The following is a 23,355-nucleotide window of genomic DNA, read 5'->3' as shown; positions in this document are numbered from 1 at the left end:
GAACCCTTAGAGAACCGTTGTTTAAGTGTGAGTGCATGGTAAGAGTATGTTTACTCTGTGCAGCCCAGCGATGAGAATTCCGTACCGTCACACAGCAGGAGCAGTCCTAGTGTGGCCAAATCCTGCTTTGACTCATCGATCACATCGGAAAGCTGCGTCTGCCGAGGCTGTGCCGAGTTTTGCGGTGTTTTTACAGCAGGCAGGGTCATCGAAGAAGCGCAGAGAATAAATCAGAGAAAGGCCGACGTTAGCACACGTGTACTAGCGCACGTGCTGCTGGCAAAAATACTGTTCTCGAAACGCTAGAAGCCCTCTGTTCATTTTCCGTCAGTTTTCCCAGAATAGCACTGGCGTGAGCTGCTGTCAGAAACACTTCTCGCTGCGATGTTCCGAGCTGAAATTCCTCTTCGGGCCTACAGCTAAAACTGACTTTTAATAGAAAATCCCTGCTGACAGGGTAATTTAGACCCGGATTAGAGCTTCTGGGTGCAGAGAAGTGGGTCGGGAGAGGTGTAGGATGGCTCTCAGCAGCAGCAGCAGTTTCAGAATGTACCGAGTACATAATATAAAAAGCAGATGTTAGAGCTGCAGTGGCTACAGATGCTTCTCCACATAATCATGCAGCCAGAGACACATAGACACACACACTTCATTACTGGCTGCGGCCTTTTAAGCTCGACCCCTAGTGTGAGGTTTGTGTGTGTAATTGTTTGTTTGTTCCTATGAGGAAAAGAATATCTGTGATTGAATAGCAGGGTTTAGCCTGTCTAGCAGTTGAAACAATATAAGTTTGCTTCTTTAGTTTTGCACTGGAGTCATGAGGCTAATGGCTAATATAGCTAACACATTTAAAGGAAAAACTTGTACTGTAATTAGCAGCATTAGCATTAGCCGCTAAGCACTAGCTCTTTAGTTGTTCAAAGGTGAGTATTATCGACCTGTACCCTGCTGCTAACCGCAACAGAAAAAAAATCACAGAAAATTCACAAAACCCCAAAAATAAAGACTTGCAAAAATCAAACAGTAATATTTTTTAAATAACTACAAAGGATAATAAGTTAACCAAGTGTATTTAAAAAAAAAAAAAAAAAAAAATATATATATATATATATATATATATATATATATATATATATATATTGACCATATGTTTTTTTCTCTTTTGAATTTGCAACATTCAATTTTTTTCTTTTGATTTTTAAAATTTTACTTACGGATTTTATTTTTTATATATAAAATATAAAGTTGAGTGTATTACTAGTGATGGGTAGTGCTGCATGGTATGATCAAAAATATACATCACGGTATTTTTCAAGATTCTGACGTTTTTACTGTATATCACAGTATTTTTATTTTATCTTATTTATTTATATTTATATATTTTTATATATTAAATGTATAAGTTTATTTTTCATTATTATATTATCAAACTATGTCTAGTGATTTAGGGAGTTTAATCTCTTGTGCTGAATAAATCACTGTTTCTGGGCTGGTCTGGGGCACAAGAGGAACATTTCTCAGAGCTGTGGATCGATTGTGCAATTCCAGTCTGTATTCATGTCTATTCTCCAGTCACTGCAGTAGTTAGCTTGTTTTGCTAACTGACTTGCGCTATCTAGTGATCTGTGTCTTCTTTGGTGGCGATGATGACCACTGTGTGCTTCTGCACGGTGCTCTACAGCGCCTCCAGTGGTATGGCGGTATGGGGAAAAATCCATACCGGTTCTAAAGCCTCAGCATGAATCAGTATACTGCCCAGAACTAGTGATGGGGAAAGATTAAAGCCTAATTTATACTTTTGTCTGCATTTAGTTGCATAATCAGAGGGGTGCGTGTCAAGCTATGGCGTACGGTACACGGCGACACGCAGGCTACGGCGTAGGTTTGACGCAGAAGTTTAAATAGGGCTCAAGTAGACTTGTTTTTAGCATCCTGATTGTAGAGCAGAAGGTGCTGAATAGATCAGAGATTCTGTCATAACTTGTGTTTAAAGTTTTTTAGAATTTTCTGCTCTATTCTATTTCTCAGGATCCTGTGCTCTCTGTTTATTTATGGTGTCTAACTGTTCTTCGTCGTATTGCTAAATCATCTCTGCGGTATTGTGCAGCAGCAGGCCAGGCGGAGCTGTGCTGTCACAGGCAGTTCACTCGAGGGGGAAATTAGAGCTTCATTACTGAAGATAAACGGCTCGACCACTGCTGTACTTTCAGCAGCTTTAAATCATCTACTTCTAACTTTGTGCGCTGTTTTCCCTCTTTATATTCAGCTCCATGAGAGAGAGAGAGTTCTGTTTATCTGCCTCAGCTTGTTTAAGCTTGTGTGTCGGTGTCGTTGTTGTTGTTGTTGTATGAGTGTATATTAGCATGTATGTAAAAATCAGTGTGTTCTGGTCTCTCCCTTTTCAAACAGATAGGAGGCTGGTGTTGTATGAGTGGATATAACTGGCTGGTGGTGTTGCAAAGATAGCAAACTCACTCTTTCTGGTATAAAGTTACTGTTTTAGTGTGTGTGTGTCTGTGTGTGTATGTGAGAGTGAGAGTGTGCAGGGGTTGTGAGAAAGAGAGAGAGAGAGAGATAGGAGCACAATAGAGATCATGGTGTCCAAGTACTGTTTGTAGGAACACAAAGTGTACTGAACACCAACACAAGTGCACTGTTGTTTTATAAGACCTTGTTGTCTTGCCTGTGTGGTCCTTCAATTGTGGTATTCCTGTGTTATATACACACACACACACACACACACACACACAGTAATATAGACACACCTAAACGCTTTCTGGATCAGTGTACCTGTGCTTTTCTGGTGTGTGTACTCAGAACAGGATATGGTCACTTGGTGTTCACTCCCTTGTGTGAGATTGTGCTAATACACTGTGTTCCAAATTATTATGCAAAAAGTGTTTAGGAGTGATAAGGTAATATTTTTTTTGTTTGTCAGTTAAACTCATTGATGGTGATGTGTGTCAGGGCTCTTTATATCACTGAAAGCAATTGCAGATACCTGTGCTAATAAGTTTGGCAGGCGTGTCCAATTAAAGGCAAGACTACTTAAGAAGGCTGTCCCACATTATTAAGCAGCCTACATTTTAAGCCAAAATAGGAAAGTGTCGGCTGCTGGGAAGCAACAAATTGTGGAGTGTTTAGGTCAAGGCATAACTACAATCAACATTGCCAAGACACTTTATCATGATCATCGCACAATCCAAAAGTATGTAGCTGATTCAGAGGACACACGTGTGCATGCTGATAAGGAAAAATTGAGGACTCTTTCCAACAGGGAATTACGTCAGGTTAAAATAGCAGCTGCAAAAATGCCTTGTCATAGCAGCAGACAAGTTTTTGAAGCTGCTGGTGCCTCCAACGTCCCCCGAACAACAAGTTGCAGGGTCCTTCAGAGGTTTGCAGCTGTGCCTAAGCCATACTGTCGACCTCCTCTATTCACTGCACACAAGCAGAAATGGCTCCAGTGGGCCAAACAATACATGAAGACTGACTTCAAAACTGTTTTGTTCACCAATGAGTGCCGTGCAACAATCGATGATCCTGATGGATGGAGTGGTGGATGGCTGGTTGATGGACACCCCATGCAAACAAGGCTACGGAGGAGGTGGAGTAATGTTTTGGGCTGGAATCATGAGGAGAGAGATTGTCGGCCCCTTTAGGATCCCTGAAGGGGTAAAGATGACCTCCATAATGTATGTGGAGTTTCTCAAACAGCACTTCCTGCCATGGTTCAAGAAGAAGAACCGTGCATTCCACAGCAAGATCATTTTCATGCATGAAAATGCACCGTCTCATGCTGCAAAGAACACATCTGCATCTCTGGCTGCTATAGGCATAAAAAGGGACAAACTTATGGTGTGGCCCCCATGCTCCCCTGACCACAACCCCATTGAGAACCTCTGAAGCATCATCAAAAGGAGTGTCTATGATGGAGGGAGGCAGTTCACTTGTAAGCAACAGCTTTGGGAGGGTATTCTGTCCTCATGCAAGACAATTGAAGCAGATACCATGCAAAACCTGACAAATTCAATGAACGAGAAAATTCAGAAGATCCTTTCGAACAAGGGGTCCTATGTGCAAATGTAACATCAACTAGAATAAAGTTTTGAATGGAAAACTGTTTGATTTCAGTTTGTAATAACCTGCTAATGCTTATAATTTCACAAATGACCATTTTTTGTTCTTTATAAAAATGAAAAGGTTGAAAACTTATGCTGTGCATAATAATTTGGAACATGCATTTTGAGTGCAATTTGAGTGTTTTATTTATTTTTTAATTATACTGTTATCATTGGCAGTTTGTTCAAAAATCTTTCAATTGTACTATAATAGTTGATGACTGGAAAATTACAATAACTGCAATTCATATAGGTAATTTTGGTAAATCTGAGAAAATATTATTTGCATAATAATTTGGAACACAGTGTATATAGCGTTCACAATGTTGGTGAACACACCTTCCTCCAGTGTTTCCACTGAAGTTAATCATATTACTAAGGAGTTTGGAACAGCTAAGAAGGTCTGACATATGATTTTAATTAAATCATTCAAATTCATCTGGTCTAAATATGTAACATTTTGGGGTTTGTGACTATTATAATAATATTTTATTTATTTATTTATGTTATCCAGATCTGCAGTCTTTTTTAATCAATCAAGTTATTATCAGAACACGTCTTATTAATGTAACGGCTGCAGACGGTTCTTGAGTGACGGCATAGAAGGAAACACTATAGGTTGTACGAGGAACCATGGTACAAGAGCTTCAGAAATTATGCTTGTATGGCATAACTTAGATAGACAGACAGATTGGAAGCTATGTAGATGGACAGTAGGGGTGTCACGATTTCGATATTTTATCAAAATCGATCGAAATTATGTCGTGGTCTCGAGCCTCGAAGTCAAAAAGATGATCGAAGATCCCTCCCTCTAAGCTACGCAAGCACCCGCGCACGCTACGCAAATAGCGCAGCACACTGTAGCCGACGGCGCGGACATTGTGACTGCTTAAAGAGCAGCCCTTTCTCCAGAGAATGTGGACATTCTCATCTTCTTAAAGAAAAACTTTACAATATAAAAATAACAGTTGTTTTGTCTAGCCTCAAATATGTTAATAGTTTTGGTACCTTAAGGAGCATCTTTCTCTCAGATAAAGTTAATAATATATCTTTATTAAAGAAAAAACATTGCCATTCTCAGAGACCGAAAAAGTCTTATTTTTCATGTTTAACTGTTATAGTAGGATAGAGTTCAGTTTGTTATGGCTCTAATTTTTCTATTATTTTGTGCATGACTGTTCCTGTATTTTTTTTATTACTTATTTTGTTATGTTGCAGATTGCTGTTTTAATAGTGCACACTGCTGCTACCAAAAAAACACTAGGCATTACATATATATTTTAAAAAAAAAACCTGGCATAGGCCTCTCTGCTGTTAAAAAAAAAAAGAAAAAAAAATCGAGAATAGAATCGTTACCCTAAAATCAGAAATCAAATCAAATCCAGAATTTAGAGAATCGTGACACCCCTAATGGACAGACAGACAGATAACTATGTAGATAGACAGACAGCTATGTAGATAGACAGACAGATAGGTAAATGTGTATATAGACAGACAGATAGGCAGCTATGTACATATCCAGACAAACTATCAGACAGACAGAGATAGACAACTACGTAGTCTACGTACGTCAGTGCGGTTTTGTTTTCCCACAAAATCTTACGGCACTTCATGTTTCCCTCTAATACTGACAACTTTTATGGAGATGCGGATTTCATTTTCCAGCAGGACTTGGCACATTGCCCACACTGCCAAAAGTACCAAATGGTCTTATGCAATATTTAATTTTTTTGAGACACTGATTTTTGGGTTTTCATTGGCTGTAAGCCATAATCATCAACAATAAAAGAAATAAATGCTTAAAATAGATAACTCTGTGTGCAATACATCTATGTAATATATGAAGTTCACATTTTGAGCTGAATTACTGAAATAATATACACTACCGTTCAAAAGTTTGGGGTCACATTGAAACGTCCTTATTTTTGAAGGAAAAGCACTGTACTTTTCAATGAAGATAACTTTAAACTAGTCCTAACTTTAAACAAATACACTCTGTACATTGCTAATGTGGTAAATGACTATTCTAGCTGCAAATGTCTGGTTTTGGTGCAATATCTACATAGGTGTATAGAGGCCCATTTCCAGCAACTATCACTCCAGTGTTCTAATGGTACAATGTGTTTGCTCATTGGCTCAGAAGGCTAACTGATGATTAGAAAACCCTTGTGCAATCATGTTCACACACCTGAAAACAGTCTAGCTCATTACAGAAACTACAAAACTGACCTTCCTTTGAGCAGATTGAGTTTCTGGAGCATCACATTTGTGGGGTCAATTAAACGCTCAAAATGGCCAGAAAAAGAGAACTTTCATCTGAAACTCGACAGTCTATTCTTGTTCTTAAAAATGAAGGCTATTCCATGTGAGAAATTGCTAAGAAATTGAAGATTTCCTACAACGGTGTGTACTACTCCCTTCAGAGGACAGCACAAACAGGCTCTAACCAGAGTAGAAAAAGAAGTGGGAGGCCGCGTTGCACAACTAAGCAAGAAGATAAGTACATTAGAGTCTCTAGTTTGAGAAACAGACGCCTCACAGGTCCCCAACTGGCATCTTCATTAAATAGTACCCGCAAAACACCAGTGTCAACATCTACAGTGAAGAAGCGGATGCGGGATTTTGGGCTTCAGGGCAGAGTGGCAAAGAAAAAGCCATATCTGAGACTGGCTAATAAAAGAAAAAGATTAAGATGGGCAAAAGAACACAGACATTGGACAGAGGAAGACTGGAAAAAAGTGTTGTGGACGGATGAATCCAAGTTTGAGGTGTTTGGATCACAAAGAAGAACGTTTGTGAGACGCAGAACAAATGAAAAGATGCTGGAAGAATGCCTGACGCCATCTGTTAAGCATGGTGGAGGTAATGTGATGGTCTGGGGTTGCTTTGGTGCTGGTAAGGTGGGAGATTTGTACAGGGTAAAAGGGATTCTGAATAAGGAAGGCTATCACTCCATTTTGCAACGCCATGCCATACCCAGTGGACAGCGCCTGATCGGAGCCAATTTCGTCCTACAACAGGACAATGACCCTAAACTAGTGCTGGGCGATAAAACGATATCGATAGTTATCGAGGAAACTATATATTGCGATAAGTCGGGGCGAGAAATTCGATAAACTAAATTTTCTATTTCCCGTTTAAGTAGCGTTGTGAAAAGGCGCAGCACGAGATCAGGCAGCACGCTGAACTGCTGCTCAGCCCAGTACAACCCCTCCCCTCCCCTCTCCACCATCCCCCTCCGCCCCACCCCCCGAGCCCCTCCACTCTGAACTCCTCACATAGCGGCTCCTTCTCTCCCATTTACTGGATAAACTTCATTTATACTATTCAGCGGCGCTACACTGGAAAACTCACCTTTTAAATATGAGGCATGCGTCTCCAAGATATTTAGAGAGGTGAGCTTGTTCAGATTTCTGAAGGCAGGTAAACGCTGCTCTGTTTGCTGCTAGTTAGATTAGCTTGTCTCCAGTTTAAAGTTAGCGATGTTTAGGTGTAAAAGGGATCTGTGCAATCTGTCATCATTAGCTAAGATGCTTTCACTGCTTTTTACATTCTAATAAACTAATGGGTAACGCACGTTAGCCGTGTTAATCCACGTTTCGTGTAAATTAAGGTTAACTTCAGCACGAGTGAGGGGTTAGTATATAAACACACAGAAAGGAAGCACTTTCCATCTTTTTTCCTAACTCTCACTGTTTCTGTTAGAAAACCCTGAGGGCAGCATTCTCCTCTGTCTTTGTGTTTTATAGTTTTTAACAGATAGAGAGTCTGTTATGCTGGATATTTTACTAAATACAGAAGATTATATAATCTGTCTAGCTGTATTTGAACTGAGCTAAACATTGCTGTTACTGAACTGGAGTTTTAAATACACTTAAGTAATGTAAGTCTAGTCTACTGAAAGCCAGTAATGTTAGTATAAATCTGTACTGCAGTAGAAGTGGATCATTTCAGAAACTTGACTTTATTCCTCCCACCTCCATTATAGGCCACTTTTTTTTTTAAATATTTAAATGTTAGCTTAATTTAAATGAAAAAAAAACTAAAGGCTCTTATTTAAAAAAAAACATAAGCAGTAAATTATCTAAAATTACAACAAATAGAAAATAGAAAAACAGTAAAACATATGTAATACATACTTTTTATATGACCAAAATTAAACTAGACTGAAATCTGACTAAAACTAATAATATCCGATAGACTAAAATGTAACTAAAACTATTATACATTTTAGTGAAAAGACTAAGACTGTATCAAAATCACCTGTCAAAATGAACACTGTGATATACTCTTGTATTTTGCTTTATGTAGTTGCCTGCATTCAGGGAGGGGAATGATCTTTTGATTAAATATAATTTTATAAAAATAAATAAAGTGTTATTGCAATTTAAATTAAACAGACATATAATGTAAAGGGTCTTACATATTTTTTAGTTTATATATTTGTCCCCTTTTTAAAATTAATTTAAAAGCTGTACCCACCTGGCAAGATGTTAACATCCTAGTGTCTGTCCACAAGGCTCTGAGCCTGCTAGTGATTTTGTCCATAACTCCCTTATTCTGTCACTTCTGAGTAAAAATAGAAACCTTTAAGTGTAACAGAAAGTGATTTGATTTATATCGTGATACATATCGATATCGGCTGATATGAAAAACTATATCGTAATAAGATTTTTTTCCATATCGCCCAGCCCTACCCTAAACACACCTCCAAATTGTGCAAGAACTATTTACAGCAGAAGCAGGCAGCTGGTATTCTATTGGTAATGGAGTGGCCAGCGCAGTCACCAGATCTGAACCCCATTGAGCTGTTGTGGGAGCAGCTTGACCGTATGGTACGCCAGAAGTGCCCATCCAACCAATCCAACTTGTGGGAGCTGCTTCTAGAAGCGTGGGGTGCAATTTCTCCAGCTTACCTCAACAAATTAACAGCTAGAATGCCAAAGGTGTGCAATGCTGTAATTGCTGCAAATGGAGGATTCTTTGATGAAAGCAAAGTTTGATGTAAAAACAATGTTATTTCAAATACAAATCATTATTTCTAACCTTGTCAATGTCTTGACTCTATTTTCTATTCATTTCACAACGTATTGTGGTGAATAAGTGTGACTTTTCATGGAAAACACAAAATTGTTTGAGTGACCCCAAACTTTTGAACGGTAGTGTATATAAATATATATATATTTTTTTGATGCACTAGTATAAGACATCCTGTGTACTGTGTTGCGTCAGGCTGGTGATTACTTCATGGAAAGTGTAGTCATGATGAGATTAGCCTACGGTGAGTGAGTGGGTCTGAGTCACTAATAAAGTTGTCAGAAAATTGTTTTTATTAGGATCTTTATCACTTTCCAGGGCTTTTACTACCTTCTTCAGCAGGGATGGGTGAGGAATGGAATGATTGAGGGCACTCTCACTGATCCCTGCTGTCACTCACTCCCCTGCTGTAATGATTACCTGTAGCTGATGGAATTAGAGAACAGCAGGAGGATGTTCTATTGTTTTATTGGGGATCAGTTTGGGCTCATTGTATTGGTGATAAATTCTTAACACACTGATGCATCGAAATGTCATTATAGTCGAGCCAATAATCCTTTGTGTTTATGGTTTTCCATTCGTCTGATTGGCTTTTTAATTTAACAGCCAGGTGGCTGCAGTTGCAGATGAAACACAGCTTCCTGTAATAGTTGGTTAACTCCTTAGCCTGCAGAAACAGCTGCTTGGAATTTTATTCAAGTATGTGCTGTGGACAATTAATTACGTAAGATGACCTGTTTTAAATGGCACCTGTTAAAAGAGTTGAATATGTTAGGCAGGAAGTGAAGTGTCAGATGTGTTTAAAGCAGGAAAATGGACAAACAATCTGAGATAGAGTGACAAGAACCATGATGAGATGGTTTGATCGCTGGGTTAGAACATCTTTATCTGATGGCAGCAACATAGTGAGGTACAAAGAATGACACACAACTTGTCTAGTCCATGTGAAGAGAAGTGGGAGGGCTATAAAGGCCCCAGTTTTGAGATGTAAAGCAGTAGAGTTGTGTTCTCAGAAAAGATGGAGCTCCATCCAGTACTTTTGAATGGGATGGGTTGGTAAGTTTAGAAATGATTAAGTGGGATGGTGATCATCCAGCATCCTGACCTCACTTATGCTTTTACTGATGAATTAGAGCTTAGATTGTCTGCCCCAACCCGACCTAACCCGAGGCCCGGGTCAGGCTCCAGAAAATAGTCTGAGATGTAGGCATCTGTTTTTTAATTATATTTTTATTTTTAAATAAAGCTCTGGTGTGATAATCACAACGTTGCTAAGTAACCAATTATTAAGTCAGCCAACTGCAAGTTTTTTCTCCTCTTTGCATCTTCTCTGAAGAGTGGCAACATGAAAGCCTCAAAACAACTCTTAAATAATCTGAAAACCAAGATTGTTGAACATCATGGTTAAGAGGAAGAATACAAAAAGTTCATAATCTCAGAGATTTCAGCTGTCAGTTTCCATTGTGAGGAACATTGTGAGGAAATGGAAGAACCACAGGCACAGTTCTAGTGGCAGAACAAGAAAAATCTCAGATAAGCAGAAGAGAAGGATGGTGAGAACAGTTATAGTCAACCCAAAGACACACAGACCAGCTCCAAAGATCTACAACATCATCTTACTGCAGATGGAGTCACTGTGCATCGTTCAAGTATTCAGTGCACTTTACACAAGGAGAGGCTGTATGGGAGAGTAAAGCAGAAGAAGCCTTTTCTGAGCACACACCACAGAGTTGCTTGAGGTATGTTAAAGCTAAAGCACATTTAGACAAGTCAGCTTCATTTTTGATTAAAATAAAAAATTAGTTATTTGGAGGGTGGTATGCATAAAGCTGGATACTTCAACAAGACAACGACCCTAAACACTAAACACTGCTCAAAATCTACTAAAGTATTCATACAGAGGAACCAGTACAACGTTTCCGAATGATCATCTCAGTCCCCAGACCTGAATATTATTAAAAATCTGTGGTGTGATTTAAAGTGGGCTGTTCATGATCAGTAACCATCAAACCTGACTGAACTGGAGATATTTTTTAAAGAAGAATGATCCAAAATACCTTCAACCAGAAGCCAGACTCTCATTGGAAGCTATAGGAAAAAAATAGAGGCTGTTATTTCTGCAAAAGGAGGATATACTAAATTATTGCGGGGGGGCGCGCACTTGCACTCAAGCAATGTAGATGCATTTCCTTGCTGCTCTGAAAGTTTGTGGCGTTAACTATTTCTTTTTACAGCACAGCTTGTTATTTGTTATCTGTAAGTTCATACAGCACGGTTTGTGCGTAGATTTTTCCAGCAACAATGTCGAACCTTCGAAATAAACCCGAAAACCTGAAAGCAGGCCGCAAAACGCAGCAGGAACCAGCTAACAACACCGAGAGCGATGCTAATGCTAGTGCTACGCTCAACGCAGTGACACTGCAGGCTATGATAGACACTCTCAAAACGGACACTTTTCGGGAAAATTGACTCACTGACCTCCAAGCTGCAGTCTGAAATTGTGTCGGTGAGGCAGGAGCTCAAGAACTCGATTGGTCCGATACAGGAAAAAGTTGATGCTCACGAGCAAAGAATTATTGCACAATTTCTGTAAATCCTATAAACTTAATTTCACTGCTCAAATATCACATAAAACCCTACAACAGTGTACTTTCAGCTGTTGGTAATGGTACATGTGTTGCTGCATCAAAAAGCCTTAGCTTTGAGCAGTATTTAGGTTCAGTCAGGCTGGACAAACTATGCAAATTGGTTTCATCTGAACTGAGCTTGTATTTTAAGCTGAAGTCTATTATTGGTTTGTTTGAGATGACTCTGACGTGAGGTCATTTCACAGGAGGCTGTTTTGTCTGCTTTTATTTAGCTTTTTGTGTTTTTTCACGAGGCAACTGTTCCCATCTGATCAAGGTTGGTTGAGGGCTGGGTCTTCAGATGTGATGCTGTATCCTGGGCTTTGGGCTGCGGCAGTGTTTTACACCGTCAGTATTCGAGCTGTTGACTGACTGTCTAAATCCAGAACCTCTAACAATCATCTGGCGCTCCAAAAAACCAAATGGCAAAATCCAGATGGCAGTGCTTTCATATGTTGTGACTTTTTTTTTTTTTTTTTTTGATATATTAAATTCAGACATGGAATGTGAAGCGCACACACACTTATCAAATCCAGACTGCCGAGACCACAGAACACAAAGTACCCTGCAACAGCGTTCCAAAGGACATGCCTTCCAGAACGGTGTGGACAATCACAGCAGCGTTTCTAGTTCTTTACTGAGGCGAGCGACAAAAAAAGTGACATTCCACCAAGTGTTTCTAAGAAAAACAATGTTTTTTACTTCGGTTTTCGAGTTTCGGTTGTGCTTTAGGGCATAACAGGTGGAATTAGCTTTAAGTTTAGGTGTTGTTTTAGTAAAACTGCCACAGAGTACAAAATTGCCTCAGTTCCAAACTATTCCATTAAAAGACAGAAAATAATCTTTATTATGTATTTATATCTTTCCAGCTGAGTTTCACAGCCCTTAGGGTACACTGTACTCTGTCAGACTAGTGGAAGCTTGTATTACCCAGTGAACTTCATGCCTAGAGCATCACATCCTGCCTCAAATCACAAAAAGATATTCATAGATACAGTGAGTACAGTGTGATTTGCTGTAGGGTTACACATAAAGTAGTAAATTGAATTAAATGCAGATCGCAGTTCTTCTAAACCTTTGTTCAATGTTTAATTTTTCTTAAGTATTTATCTGCTGATTCTAATGAGATTCTGATATCCAGTGCATTCCAGTAAATACCTTTTAAAGGTGTCCTATGGTGTCTGGTACCAAGATGAATGAATGAAATTACACACACTATGTTGCACCTTCAAGGAATACTCTCAAGAAGAAACAACTGTCCACCTGGAGGACTTCATCAAGCATCAAGCACTAAAGACATTAACCCAGGACAGATCCATACCAGACCCAGGTTCACCAGTTGTTCTTTTTTTCTATGCAGTTTTGGTAGGCTCTCACCAATGCATGCTCTTCAAAACTCATTAAACCCAGTCGTTTAGCCATCATTAGAGGTGTCACGATTCTCTATATCCTCGATTCGATTTTATTTCCGATTTTAGGGTCACTATTCGATTCGATTTGATTCTCGATTTTCTTTTTTCTTTTTTTTTACAGCAGAGAGGCCTATGCCAGTTTTAGATTAGCCTATGGTCAGTCATTGGTTTGATTCATCAAAATGTACAATATCTTATTTCAAAAGGTGGGCTTGATATAAGTGATGAAAAGTGATAAAAGTGATGTGATAATACACCACATTAGGCACTAATGGTCAAATGCTATTAAAACAGCAATGTGCAACATAAAATAAATAATAATAAAAAAAATACAGGAACAGTCATGTACAAAATAATAGAACAATTAGAGACTTAACAAACTGAACTACTTAAGGAACCAAAACTATTAACATATTTGAGGCTAGACAAAACAACTGTTATTTTTATATTTTCTTTAAGTTTTTCTTTAAGATGATGAGAATGTCCACATTCTCTGGAGAAAGCTCTTTGAGCAGTCACAATGTGCACGGCGTCGGCTACAGTGTGCTGCGCCATTTGCGTAGCGCGCATGCTTCGTAGCTTAGAGGGAGGGATCTATCATCTTTTTGACTTTGAGGCTCGAGACCATGACATATTTTATCAAAATCGATCGAAATTATCAAAATCGCGACACACTCAGCCAGTGGTTTCCAAACGTTTTTGATGGGGGCCAGAGGGGGAAATATATTTGAAGTCACGGGCCACACTCTGTCATAAAACAAATAATGAAATATACCACTTTAAATAATAAATTTGTCCTGATTATTTCATTTACACCATTTTACTTGATTTACTATCTTTATCTTTGACAGTGTTGTGTAAACTTAGATTTTTCAAATTGATGTTTAATTTCATGATGTCTCTTAATATAAAACTCCTTAATTACTGCAACTTTTAGACTCTTTGGCCTGTTTTTCTGCACTAGAAATGCACACTCTCTCCGCTTTTAGACTCTTTGGCCCGTTTTTCTGTGCTAGAAATGCGCACTCTCTCTGCTTTACGACTCTTTGGCTCGTTTCTGACACCTAGCGTTCAAACTTTTAATCTCACATTATAAAAACCTGCTTAACAGCGGGCCAACTTTCATTCTATTTCTAAAATACCTTGCGGGCCGCTCCAAAAAAAGGAAACGGGCCGCAAATGGCCCACGGGCCGTAGTTTGGACACCCTTGCCCTTAGCCATCATAGTTTGGCCCATGTTGAAGCAGCTTAAATTCTTACACTTGCACACTTTTTGTTTTCCAGCACATCAACCTAAAGAATTGATTCTTCACTTGCTGCCTGATTTGAAGATCCTACCCCATGACAAGTGTCTCTGGAACCTGAAATTCAGTGTTACTGTCTGTGGCTAGGCAGTAAATTAACTTTTCAAATTCCCAAGTATTTTACATCCCTGCAAAACTGCAGTAGAAATTAATAGATTCAAAATCAATATTGCTGTAGAGTCCAAATTTATTAGAGATTACAGATTTCTTATACATGTTTTATTGACAGTCAAATCTGAGCACAGATTGTCTGATTTGTGAGGTTTGTCTGATCCTGATTAGGCTAATCTTGATTTCTCCAAACTGCTCGCTGAAGGTTCCATTTGTTTTGGTTCTCGTTTGTTACCTAACGTTTTTCTAGTCCAGCCTTTTTCTTTGGTGCTGAATCCAGATGTTGTGTGATGAACTGGTATTGCTGGAATGTGTCCTGACCTCGCCTTCGAGTGCCTACCGAGGTCTTCCAGCCAAACCTCTTTTTCCATCCAAGAAAAAAAAAAGAAATACTTTCCATTTGCCGTTTAGCCAAAACAATACCTTTGCACCTGGCATTCTGTTGCCCTCCCACCTCTCGCCCTGGAGCAAAGCTGCCGCAGCCAAGCCCGAGCAAACTCATAAATACCTGTGCCTGGGGGGCACCAGTAAGCTGGAATACCTTCACACCTGCACAGGGAATCCCCTTCAGCGTCCAACCCACCGCTGCCCGGACCGCTCTTCTTCTCCTGCCCGGGAACGCCATGCCAAATCATGCTCCGGATTCCTTGTTCTGGACTGGCTGTTCTGCCAAGGCTTGATCATGATTTGGATTGAGACTTGCTCAGTCCTCCAAATCCCCCCGCAATCCCCACCCCACCCACCCCAATGCCTGTGTTCTTCTGAAGTGAAAACAAAGGCAGAATTCTTCACTTGTGTAACGTTGCCATCTGGCTTGGATTGTGCACCCATGGTTGAAGCCAGGACTTGACAGGATGATGGTCTGTAGGGATGCCCGACTGAGCACTGATATGATCTGTGGTTTATTGAATATTGTTTAATTTATTACAAAATTTGGATCGGTTGATGTTCTACTGCTGATTGATCTGCTTATGTTCTGCCCACAGGTGAATTCTTTCATTCACTCACCCAGAAAAAAAAGTTGGATTGTAATTCTATTCAGAGGAAAGATAAAGGTTACCAGGAACAATAAATGATAATACATTTAGACTGATGTGTTATATTTATTGAGCTACACATACAGAAGTAGTTTGTAATGCTGCAACATGTCAAACATGCTGTTTAGCATGTAGAGAGTTGTAGAGGTTCCTAATGGAGTCCTGTGATAATCCATCCCAGTGTTGCCTGGGTATGTAAAGATCTGGGGCTCAGCCCAGTTAATTATATTTATAAAACAATACATATCCCATACCTGTCAAGTCTCCCATTTTGGCCGGGAAACTCCCGTATTTTACCCCTTTTTCCCGCCGTCCTCCCGTATTAGTATTTTCCTGTAAATTTCCCCTATTATAAAAAACGCCAATCGTGGTGGCAGTTAAAGGAGAAAGTCCCGCCTTTCAGGAGAAACAGCCAATCTTGCTGGTTTTGCGGAGCGCAGAGGGGGGTCAGTGTGGGGAAGCCCCGCCCCCCCCTCCTTGCTGTGAGTTCAGGCAGCTAGTCGGAGCAGCTGACGTTAAAACAGATCTGGATATACAGCGATTTTTCAAAAAGAAAAGGTAAAGGTTGGGGTGGGGTTCCTAGTTTGCAATGGTCTGTACCAATCAAAAGTGTCAAATGAACAAGTGACAAGGGTAATAACCGCCCCAAGACCCTCAGTTTGATGTTTACAGGACTTGCAGGTCGGGCTGCAACTAATGATTATTCTGGTTGTCGACTAATCTGATAATTATGTTTTCGATTGGTCGATTAGTCAATGATTATTTCTGCCGTGTCCTCCATCTCTAAAAACAACAGAAAATCAGCTAAACATGAGATTTAAAAGGCATTTAAATGTCCACATGTTGTTTAAACATGGAGAGTATGGATATTTAGTGAATAAATATGTAATCTGTTGTGATTGGGCACTTTTGGAGACACAAACCAAGTTTCTTCTGTCTCCAGCACTTTGTGTAATGCGGTACTGTTACAAATTAACGATTAGTCGACAACAAAATTTGTAGTTGACAAATTAAAAAAATCGACATTGTCGATTATATTGACTAATCGATGCAGCCCTACTTGCTGGTCTTTTGAAATCCATGCCTTGCTGGATCAGATCTGTTTGAGGTTCTCATTTTAAAGTAATAATGTTAAATATTTTCGAAAATGTATTTTACTGCATAAAGTGTACTATCCATCCCTCATCTGATGGCATTGTAATTGAATCGTGGCAGCCAGTAGAGTTTGTTCAATATCATAAAAACGTAATGGGATGCTTAAGATTATGTGTATTTATTTCATTATGGTGACGTCGGCATGTGCGTCGTTTTGAGGCCTGCTCTCGCCTATTTGGCTCTGCTTTCAGTCAGGGTTCGTTATTGTCTCCGCCAGCTCCATTGGCACATCTGAAGGGGCTTAGAGGAGATTGATGCAAGCCGTTGGTCACGCTACAAAATGATTTCTGTCTTGTCACGTTTTGGATCGGGTCTTACAATCATGTTGAACTTGATACACACTTCTGTTGTAAAGCCTGTTACGTGTCCGGTGCCAGTTCGGCTCCGTGACGTCAGTCGCTCACAGTAAGCTTTATTGACGAAGCCGGGTGCCAGCGTTAATAGCGGTGGTATTCTGCCTGTAGTGATGATTGGACTCCGGGGACCTCAGCTGTTCGCAGTTTGGATTCACACATCAGCTGCAACTCTAGACAGATGGATGAATGCTGCAGACAGACTTAACTTATTGGGACCCCACACCCTCCAGGCGTCTGGCGTCGGGAAGGAACGACGTCAGTGGCAGCGGTTCGTCAAAGCTCCATGTGAACTCAAAAGTGTAAGGCATCCTTGTTTTAGTCACTTACAGTTTTTTAATTACAATTTCAGTTTAATTACAAGTTCGATTGATGGCTAAGCAAACACTGAAGAGGCCAGAAGAACAGTATCGCCAGATTCTGGATTCCTATTATTGGTGTTTCAGTGCCGTACTGCAGCATCTAAACTCAACTCGTCTCACATTCGGGATCAGCCACATTGCGGGGGGAGTACAGCTGTTGTTTTTAAATGACTCAGCTTTTGCTCTTTAATGTCTGTAACTGCTGCCAAATAAAGAACAGGACCAGAAGTTTGCGTGTACGTCATGGATTTGATGAATGATGGATGTTGGTTTATTTTACTTTGTACTGGAAGCAGGACGTTAAGCCCTTCACATCTCAACGACTAGTTTTCCTGTCTGTTATTTAGCCTGGACCTTTACTAAAAACTAGGGGTGTGACGAGATCTCATGGCACAAGATCTCGCAAGATTAAAGCGTGACGATATTTCTCGTCAAGCTTAAACCTGTCTCGCAGGGGGGAAAAAACAGTATGTGAGCTCCTCGGTACAGTTAAAAAGCTCTGCGGTACAGTAAAAAAGCTCCGCGCGGTTTTGTGGTTTGCACTTATTGTTTGCACTATATAAGACCTAGAAAAGTTTTATTTTTATTTTTTATTCTTATTCTTATTTCTATTTCTTATAGAATCAATGTGTGAGAGAAACCAGTCTGTTAAGTTTGCATTATAGGATTTTGTCAAATAAAACTCTAGTTTTCAAGCCATTTTTTTATATTTGAATTTTTTTTAAAAATGTTATTTTTAAATCTCGTCTCGTTCTCGTGAACCCAGTATCGTGTCTCGTCTCGTGATATTAGTGTCTCGTCACACCCCTACTAAAAACAGTATCCAAAGATGTTTCCCTATTGTTTCTTAATATCAGTCTGGAATTAGTTTTAGATCAGGTAAATTATGTCAAGAGATTCAGTACTAAATGGTTTTCTGAATAATTCTTAGCAATTTAATTTTCCCACTTAAAATCCTTCAATTTTCCAAAAAGCAAAGCTAACCACAGCAGGTAACTCTTTTACCAATCAGAGCCGGGTATATCGGACTGTAGCCGGTGCATTTGCCATGTTAAAACAAGCTATGTGGGACAAACTGCTAGCTAATATCGCCCTGGCTTACCGGAACATCCGGGTTTCTCAGTGTAGTGCTGTCGGGCGGCAATTAGCGGTTAGCCGCTAATGCTAATGCTACTGCACCCAGCCTTAGTGGAAATCTGGAAATCTAAGCTTACTGTAAATAAACTAAAGCATTTCACTCACCAAAATAAACTGTATATATATATATTAAACCCCACAACCACCACACAGCAGTGAGACCTACTGAATTAGAAGGAAAACATGTGAACACCCCTGTTCCTTACTAGTGTCGCATATTCCAGTGCTCTCGATGTATGAAAATAGACCAGAAAATAGATAATTATTGATAGTGTGCCTTATCATATGGTGCGCCTTAAAGTGCTGAATAATTCTTAGTAGATACTGAATAATTCTTAGTATATTTTGAACAATTCAAAGTAATTATAAATATCATTTTCTGTGGATTCAGTGCAGTAATGTATGTTCTTAGTGTAATTTAAGTGTACACCAAATTTTAATGCATGTATTCTGTTTGTTGTATAATAGTATCTTTCTGTATAGAGTAATTGGGATCATGATGTGGTGATAAACCTGATTTTATTAGATGAGATTATGTACTGTCCAATTCATAATAATTACTGAATAATTGAATATAGATACTGAATAATGTACTGTAGTCAGAAGATGTAGTGTCTGAGTCTGGATGTCTTGTTTCACATCTCCGTTATGACTCTCTCCTGGACCTCCACCCGTTCGTTCCAGAGCCGAGCGGTGTGTGTGTGTGTGTGTGTGTGTGAGAAGCCTGGGCTGGATAACGTCAGTCAGCTGAGAGATGATGGCTGATGGTTTTTGTAGTGATGCATGGCTCCTGAAGCGCTGGGAACGAGATGGTGTGAGGGAGGTGTGAGGTTCAGCGCTGACAGATATGAATGTGTTCACTCTGGGTGGTCATGGCTATTTCCAAGAAACAACATGATTACTCATGATATGAATTGTTATTATGGCATCGAGTTACTTAATCGGGGGCTGGGCTGGACTAGGTGTATGCTGGATAAAATAAAGAATGAGGGAATTAATAATTATGATGTATTTTTTAATATGAATCAGTAGAGCTGGGCGATTAATCGATTTTAACGATTAATTCGAATTTACAGTTAAGGACGATGTGTTTTTATAAAAGTTTCTCCAAGCAGATTACAGTGCATTACATTACAGTGTATTGTGTTTGTGTGTTTTCCTTCAGGGAGAAGAAGCTGTACTGGCACCTGAAGCTGCACTTCCCCCAGAGCAGTGCGGAGTACACGGACAGGTGGGTTGCCATCTGCAGCTTTAATGCACACCTTTAATTCCCCACTGCTCCTTTCCCATTCAGTCCCCAACACTGTGTTTCAGTGTGAAGAATCCTGTACAGCCTATTAATGTTTCTCTCTGTTCTGCAGAGTACCAGAGGACAGAGCTCTGCAGCAGATTCTCAGTGACTACATCCACCCCACTGAATCAGACCCAGTCAAACGCCAGAGGTAACACACTCTCGACCCCTCAGCACCTTCTCTTCCTTCTATTACACCACAATCTTCTCTTTTGCTCACTTACTGTTGTGTTCAAAATAACAGCAGTGTGTTTAAAAGCATGAGTTAAGCACAACATCTTCATTATTGTTAATATTTCCATGCATTGAAGAAATGTATCAAATTTTTAACTACTCAGTTTTGTTTGACTGGGGTCCAGCAGTCTAATGCGCTGCCTCTATAAACGGGAGATTGCAGGTTCAAATCCCGTTTATGTAGCTCTGCCATCAGCTGCCGGTGCCCAAAGGGAGCTAAATTGGCCTTGCTCCCTCCAGGTGGATAGATGGCGCTCTCTCCCATTTCTCTCCCAGCAGATTTATCGGAACCTATTCGCTGTGCTTTTCGTCGAGTATGCCAGCAGCTCAGGCAATAATGCATCAGCAGCAGCTTGAAAAAAGGGGTGACTGACTTCACATGTGTTGGGGAAGGCATGTGCTCGTCCCACTCTCCTAGGGTGCCTCTGGTGATGGGGTGATGAGAGAAAAATGAGGGAAATCAGAAATAAACTCTTAAAAACCAAGATTTGACTTGTTTACTAGTATGTTTAGGGTCTGATTGCTATAAGAGCATAAGTAAGCATGCTGGGAAAGGCTGTTCCTCAAATGCTGAAGACTAAAACAGCCTCAGTGCTACAAACAAAAGACAAGAATGGTTTTATGGAGCTCTTTAGTGGACGCTGGTTGAGTTGAATTTGCTGAAGGCGTTGCTAACATGTCTGTAGTTTATGCCCAGCTGCTTTGTCTAGAGGCCAGACCTCGTAAAAAAAAGCCAAACTGCGACAGTGTCAGAGTGTAGATATAGAACCCAGTTTATTGTGTGGCTTTGGGCGGTCACCACACTCCTAAATCCTAACTATGTGATAATAGGTCCCGAAATCGGCGGCAGATCAAAGCTGGACGTGGCTCTGGATGACCCGCTTTTGGGGCAGTTTTTAATTGTTGCCTCGTCTGGAGACTTTGCGATGACGCTTTGTGGACGCGAGCCTCCCACCGCGAAGTGTGACGAAATTCCCAACTGAGAGAGATGGGAGACGGACGAGAGGCGAGGGCGTGAGTTCGAGTCTTTAGCGAGAGGGTTGTGTTGAAAAAGATTAAAGCTGATGGTAATGAGATAATGAGTGTTTATACAGCTGAACTAGTGTAATTCCCCCAGATACTGTAAGACATTAGTGTGTCAGTGTTCACACCATAGACCCCAGAGGTCTAAACATCAGACCTTATGACCTTATACCATTACGATCCTAGATAGTAGATGATAGAGCACATTAAAAAAACAACAAAACTAGATCCAAATGTGGGAGTGGCCTAACCTGAAATGGGTGTAATGGATGATTCTCTCACAAGAACAATAAAGTGTGATGAAAGAGATGCATGATGAGCATTAAATTGAGGAGGATATAGTTTAGGATACGTTTCAGCAGAGATCTGCTGCCCTGGGGGAAAGTTGCGTGCTTAGAAACAGTAGGTATTGAATGCTAACTTAGAATACTGTCTTTTTTTTTTTTTAGGAGAGCAACAGAAATGGTTAAGCTGAGTCATTAACTGTTTACTTACCTTTATTTTTTATTTATTTATTTATTTATTATTTGTTACCACAGTAGATATCTGCTGCCCTGAAGGAAGCATGATGTCTGTACAGACTACAGTACAGGCCAAAAGTTTGGATACGCCTTCTCATTCAATGCGTTTTCGGTACCACTTTAAAATAAGACTTATAAAGGTTTATAAATGGTTTATAAATTAAATTAATAATAATAATTATTATTATTTAGGTTGTAAATGCCTTAAAAACCATTAAAAAGCTGCATCAATTAAAAAGGATCCATTGTCATTTTATTTATAGTAAATTGTTATACATACTAATTATATTAATATGGCAGGTTTAATGCTGAATGATGAGCTTTAAGGGTATAAATGAGTGTGGAATCACTATTTTTTCAAATTTTCAGCTCAATTTGCAATCGATAACTATAATTAATAACCATTAATAAACTCCATTATAAACCATTCATAAACCCGTTATTTTAACAAAAAATGACCCGGCCTCCACAGTCACCGGACCTGAACCCAATCCAGATGGTTTGGGGTGAGCTGGAGCACAGAGTGAAGAAGGCAAAGAGCCAACAAGTGCTAATAAACACCTCTGGGAACTCCTTCCTTCCTTCAAGACGGTTGGAAAACGTTTTATTTCAGGTGGTGAAGCTCCAGCTCACCCCAAACCATCTAGATTGGGTTCAGGTCCGGTGACTGTGGAGGACAGCTCATTTTTTGTTAAGTGCATAAAACTCCACATGTGTTCATTCATAGTTTTGATGCCTTCAGTGAGAACCTGCAATGTAAATAGTCATGAAAGTAAAGAAAAGCACTGAAAAAGAGAAGGTGTGTTCAAGCTTTTGGCCTGTACTCTACATGGAGCAGGGAGCTCTGCTGGGAAGGGGCTGGGGTGTTATTAACAGAAATTAGGCTACCAAATAACCCCCAGATATAGAGCTTTATGCCAGATTTTTTTCTTAGTTATGTTTAAAAAAAAAAAAAAAAAAAAGTATAAACTGTGTAAAAGCCAAAATGCTAAATCTGACACTGGTGTGGCATTGCATTCCTTTTTTGGTTAAATAAGACTTTTCCAATGAAAATCATTTTATTGGAACAACGCTCCAACGCTCGCTGGCTGCTGCAAACAAATGAAAACGTATGAAGTGACGACAAGAAGGAGACAAATATAGCTCTGAAAGCGACTCAGGCCGCATGGAGAATTCATTAAGCACCGAAGCTCATTCCCAGCCCAGACCACTTTCTATTATTATTGTTATCCTCTCTGCGAGTTACATAACTTGGCCGGAATGGCGCATTCCGTGTGGTTGAGAAATGATTCAGTTTGGTCTGTCAGGAGCGTCCTGCTGTTCCACCTGTCCACCTGCGGTTCTGGCGGGCTTCGGTCCGCGAGGCTTTCAGGAACGCGCGTGTTATTCCAGAATGAATCACTCAGCTGAAGTCCACCGGTTCCACCAGGCTAGAGCAGAACGCAGCCCTGCTGTTACAGGTTACGCTTATGCAGAACAAAGTGGAGACTGGACAGATGTGCATTTGAGAGGAGGCCACTGGTGAGCAATGGAGATGATGGAAGTGGACGTGACGATGAGGAACGAGGCCTGCTGTCCCATTCTTTAAGTCCATTAATCAGATTCAGCGCTTGGGTTAGACCCTGCTATA

General features: G+C 40.0%; 1 protein-coding gene across 1 annotated transcript in view; it reads left to right on the top strand.

Annotated features, from left to right (window-relative positions):
- znhit6 (zinc finger HIT-type containing 6) overlaps positions 1 to 23,355 on the top strand; it is a 59,113-nt gene that overhangs the window by 11,834 nt on the left and 23,924 nt on the right. Inside the window, exons 6-7 of the mRNA XM_022677289.2 lie at positions 19,822 to 19,887; positions 20,018 to 20,098. Of these exons, the coding sequence (XP_022533010.2) occupies positions 19,822 to 19,887; positions 20,018 to 20,098 (147 nt within the window). The remainder of the gene's footprint in view (positions 1 to 19,821; positions 19,888 to 20,017; positions 20,099 to 23,355) is intronic.

The sequence above is a fragment of the Astyanax mexicanus genome, chromosome 13, assembly GCF_023375975.1.
Source record: "Astyanax mexicanus isolate ESR-SI-001 chromosome 13, AstMex3_surface, whole genome shotgun sequence".
Classification (NCBI taxonomy): Eukaryota; Metazoa; Chordata; class Actinopteri; order Characiformes; family Acestrorhamphidae; genus Astyanax; species Astyanax mexicanus.
This window is presented reverse-complemented; position numbering and strand designations above follow the sequence as displayed.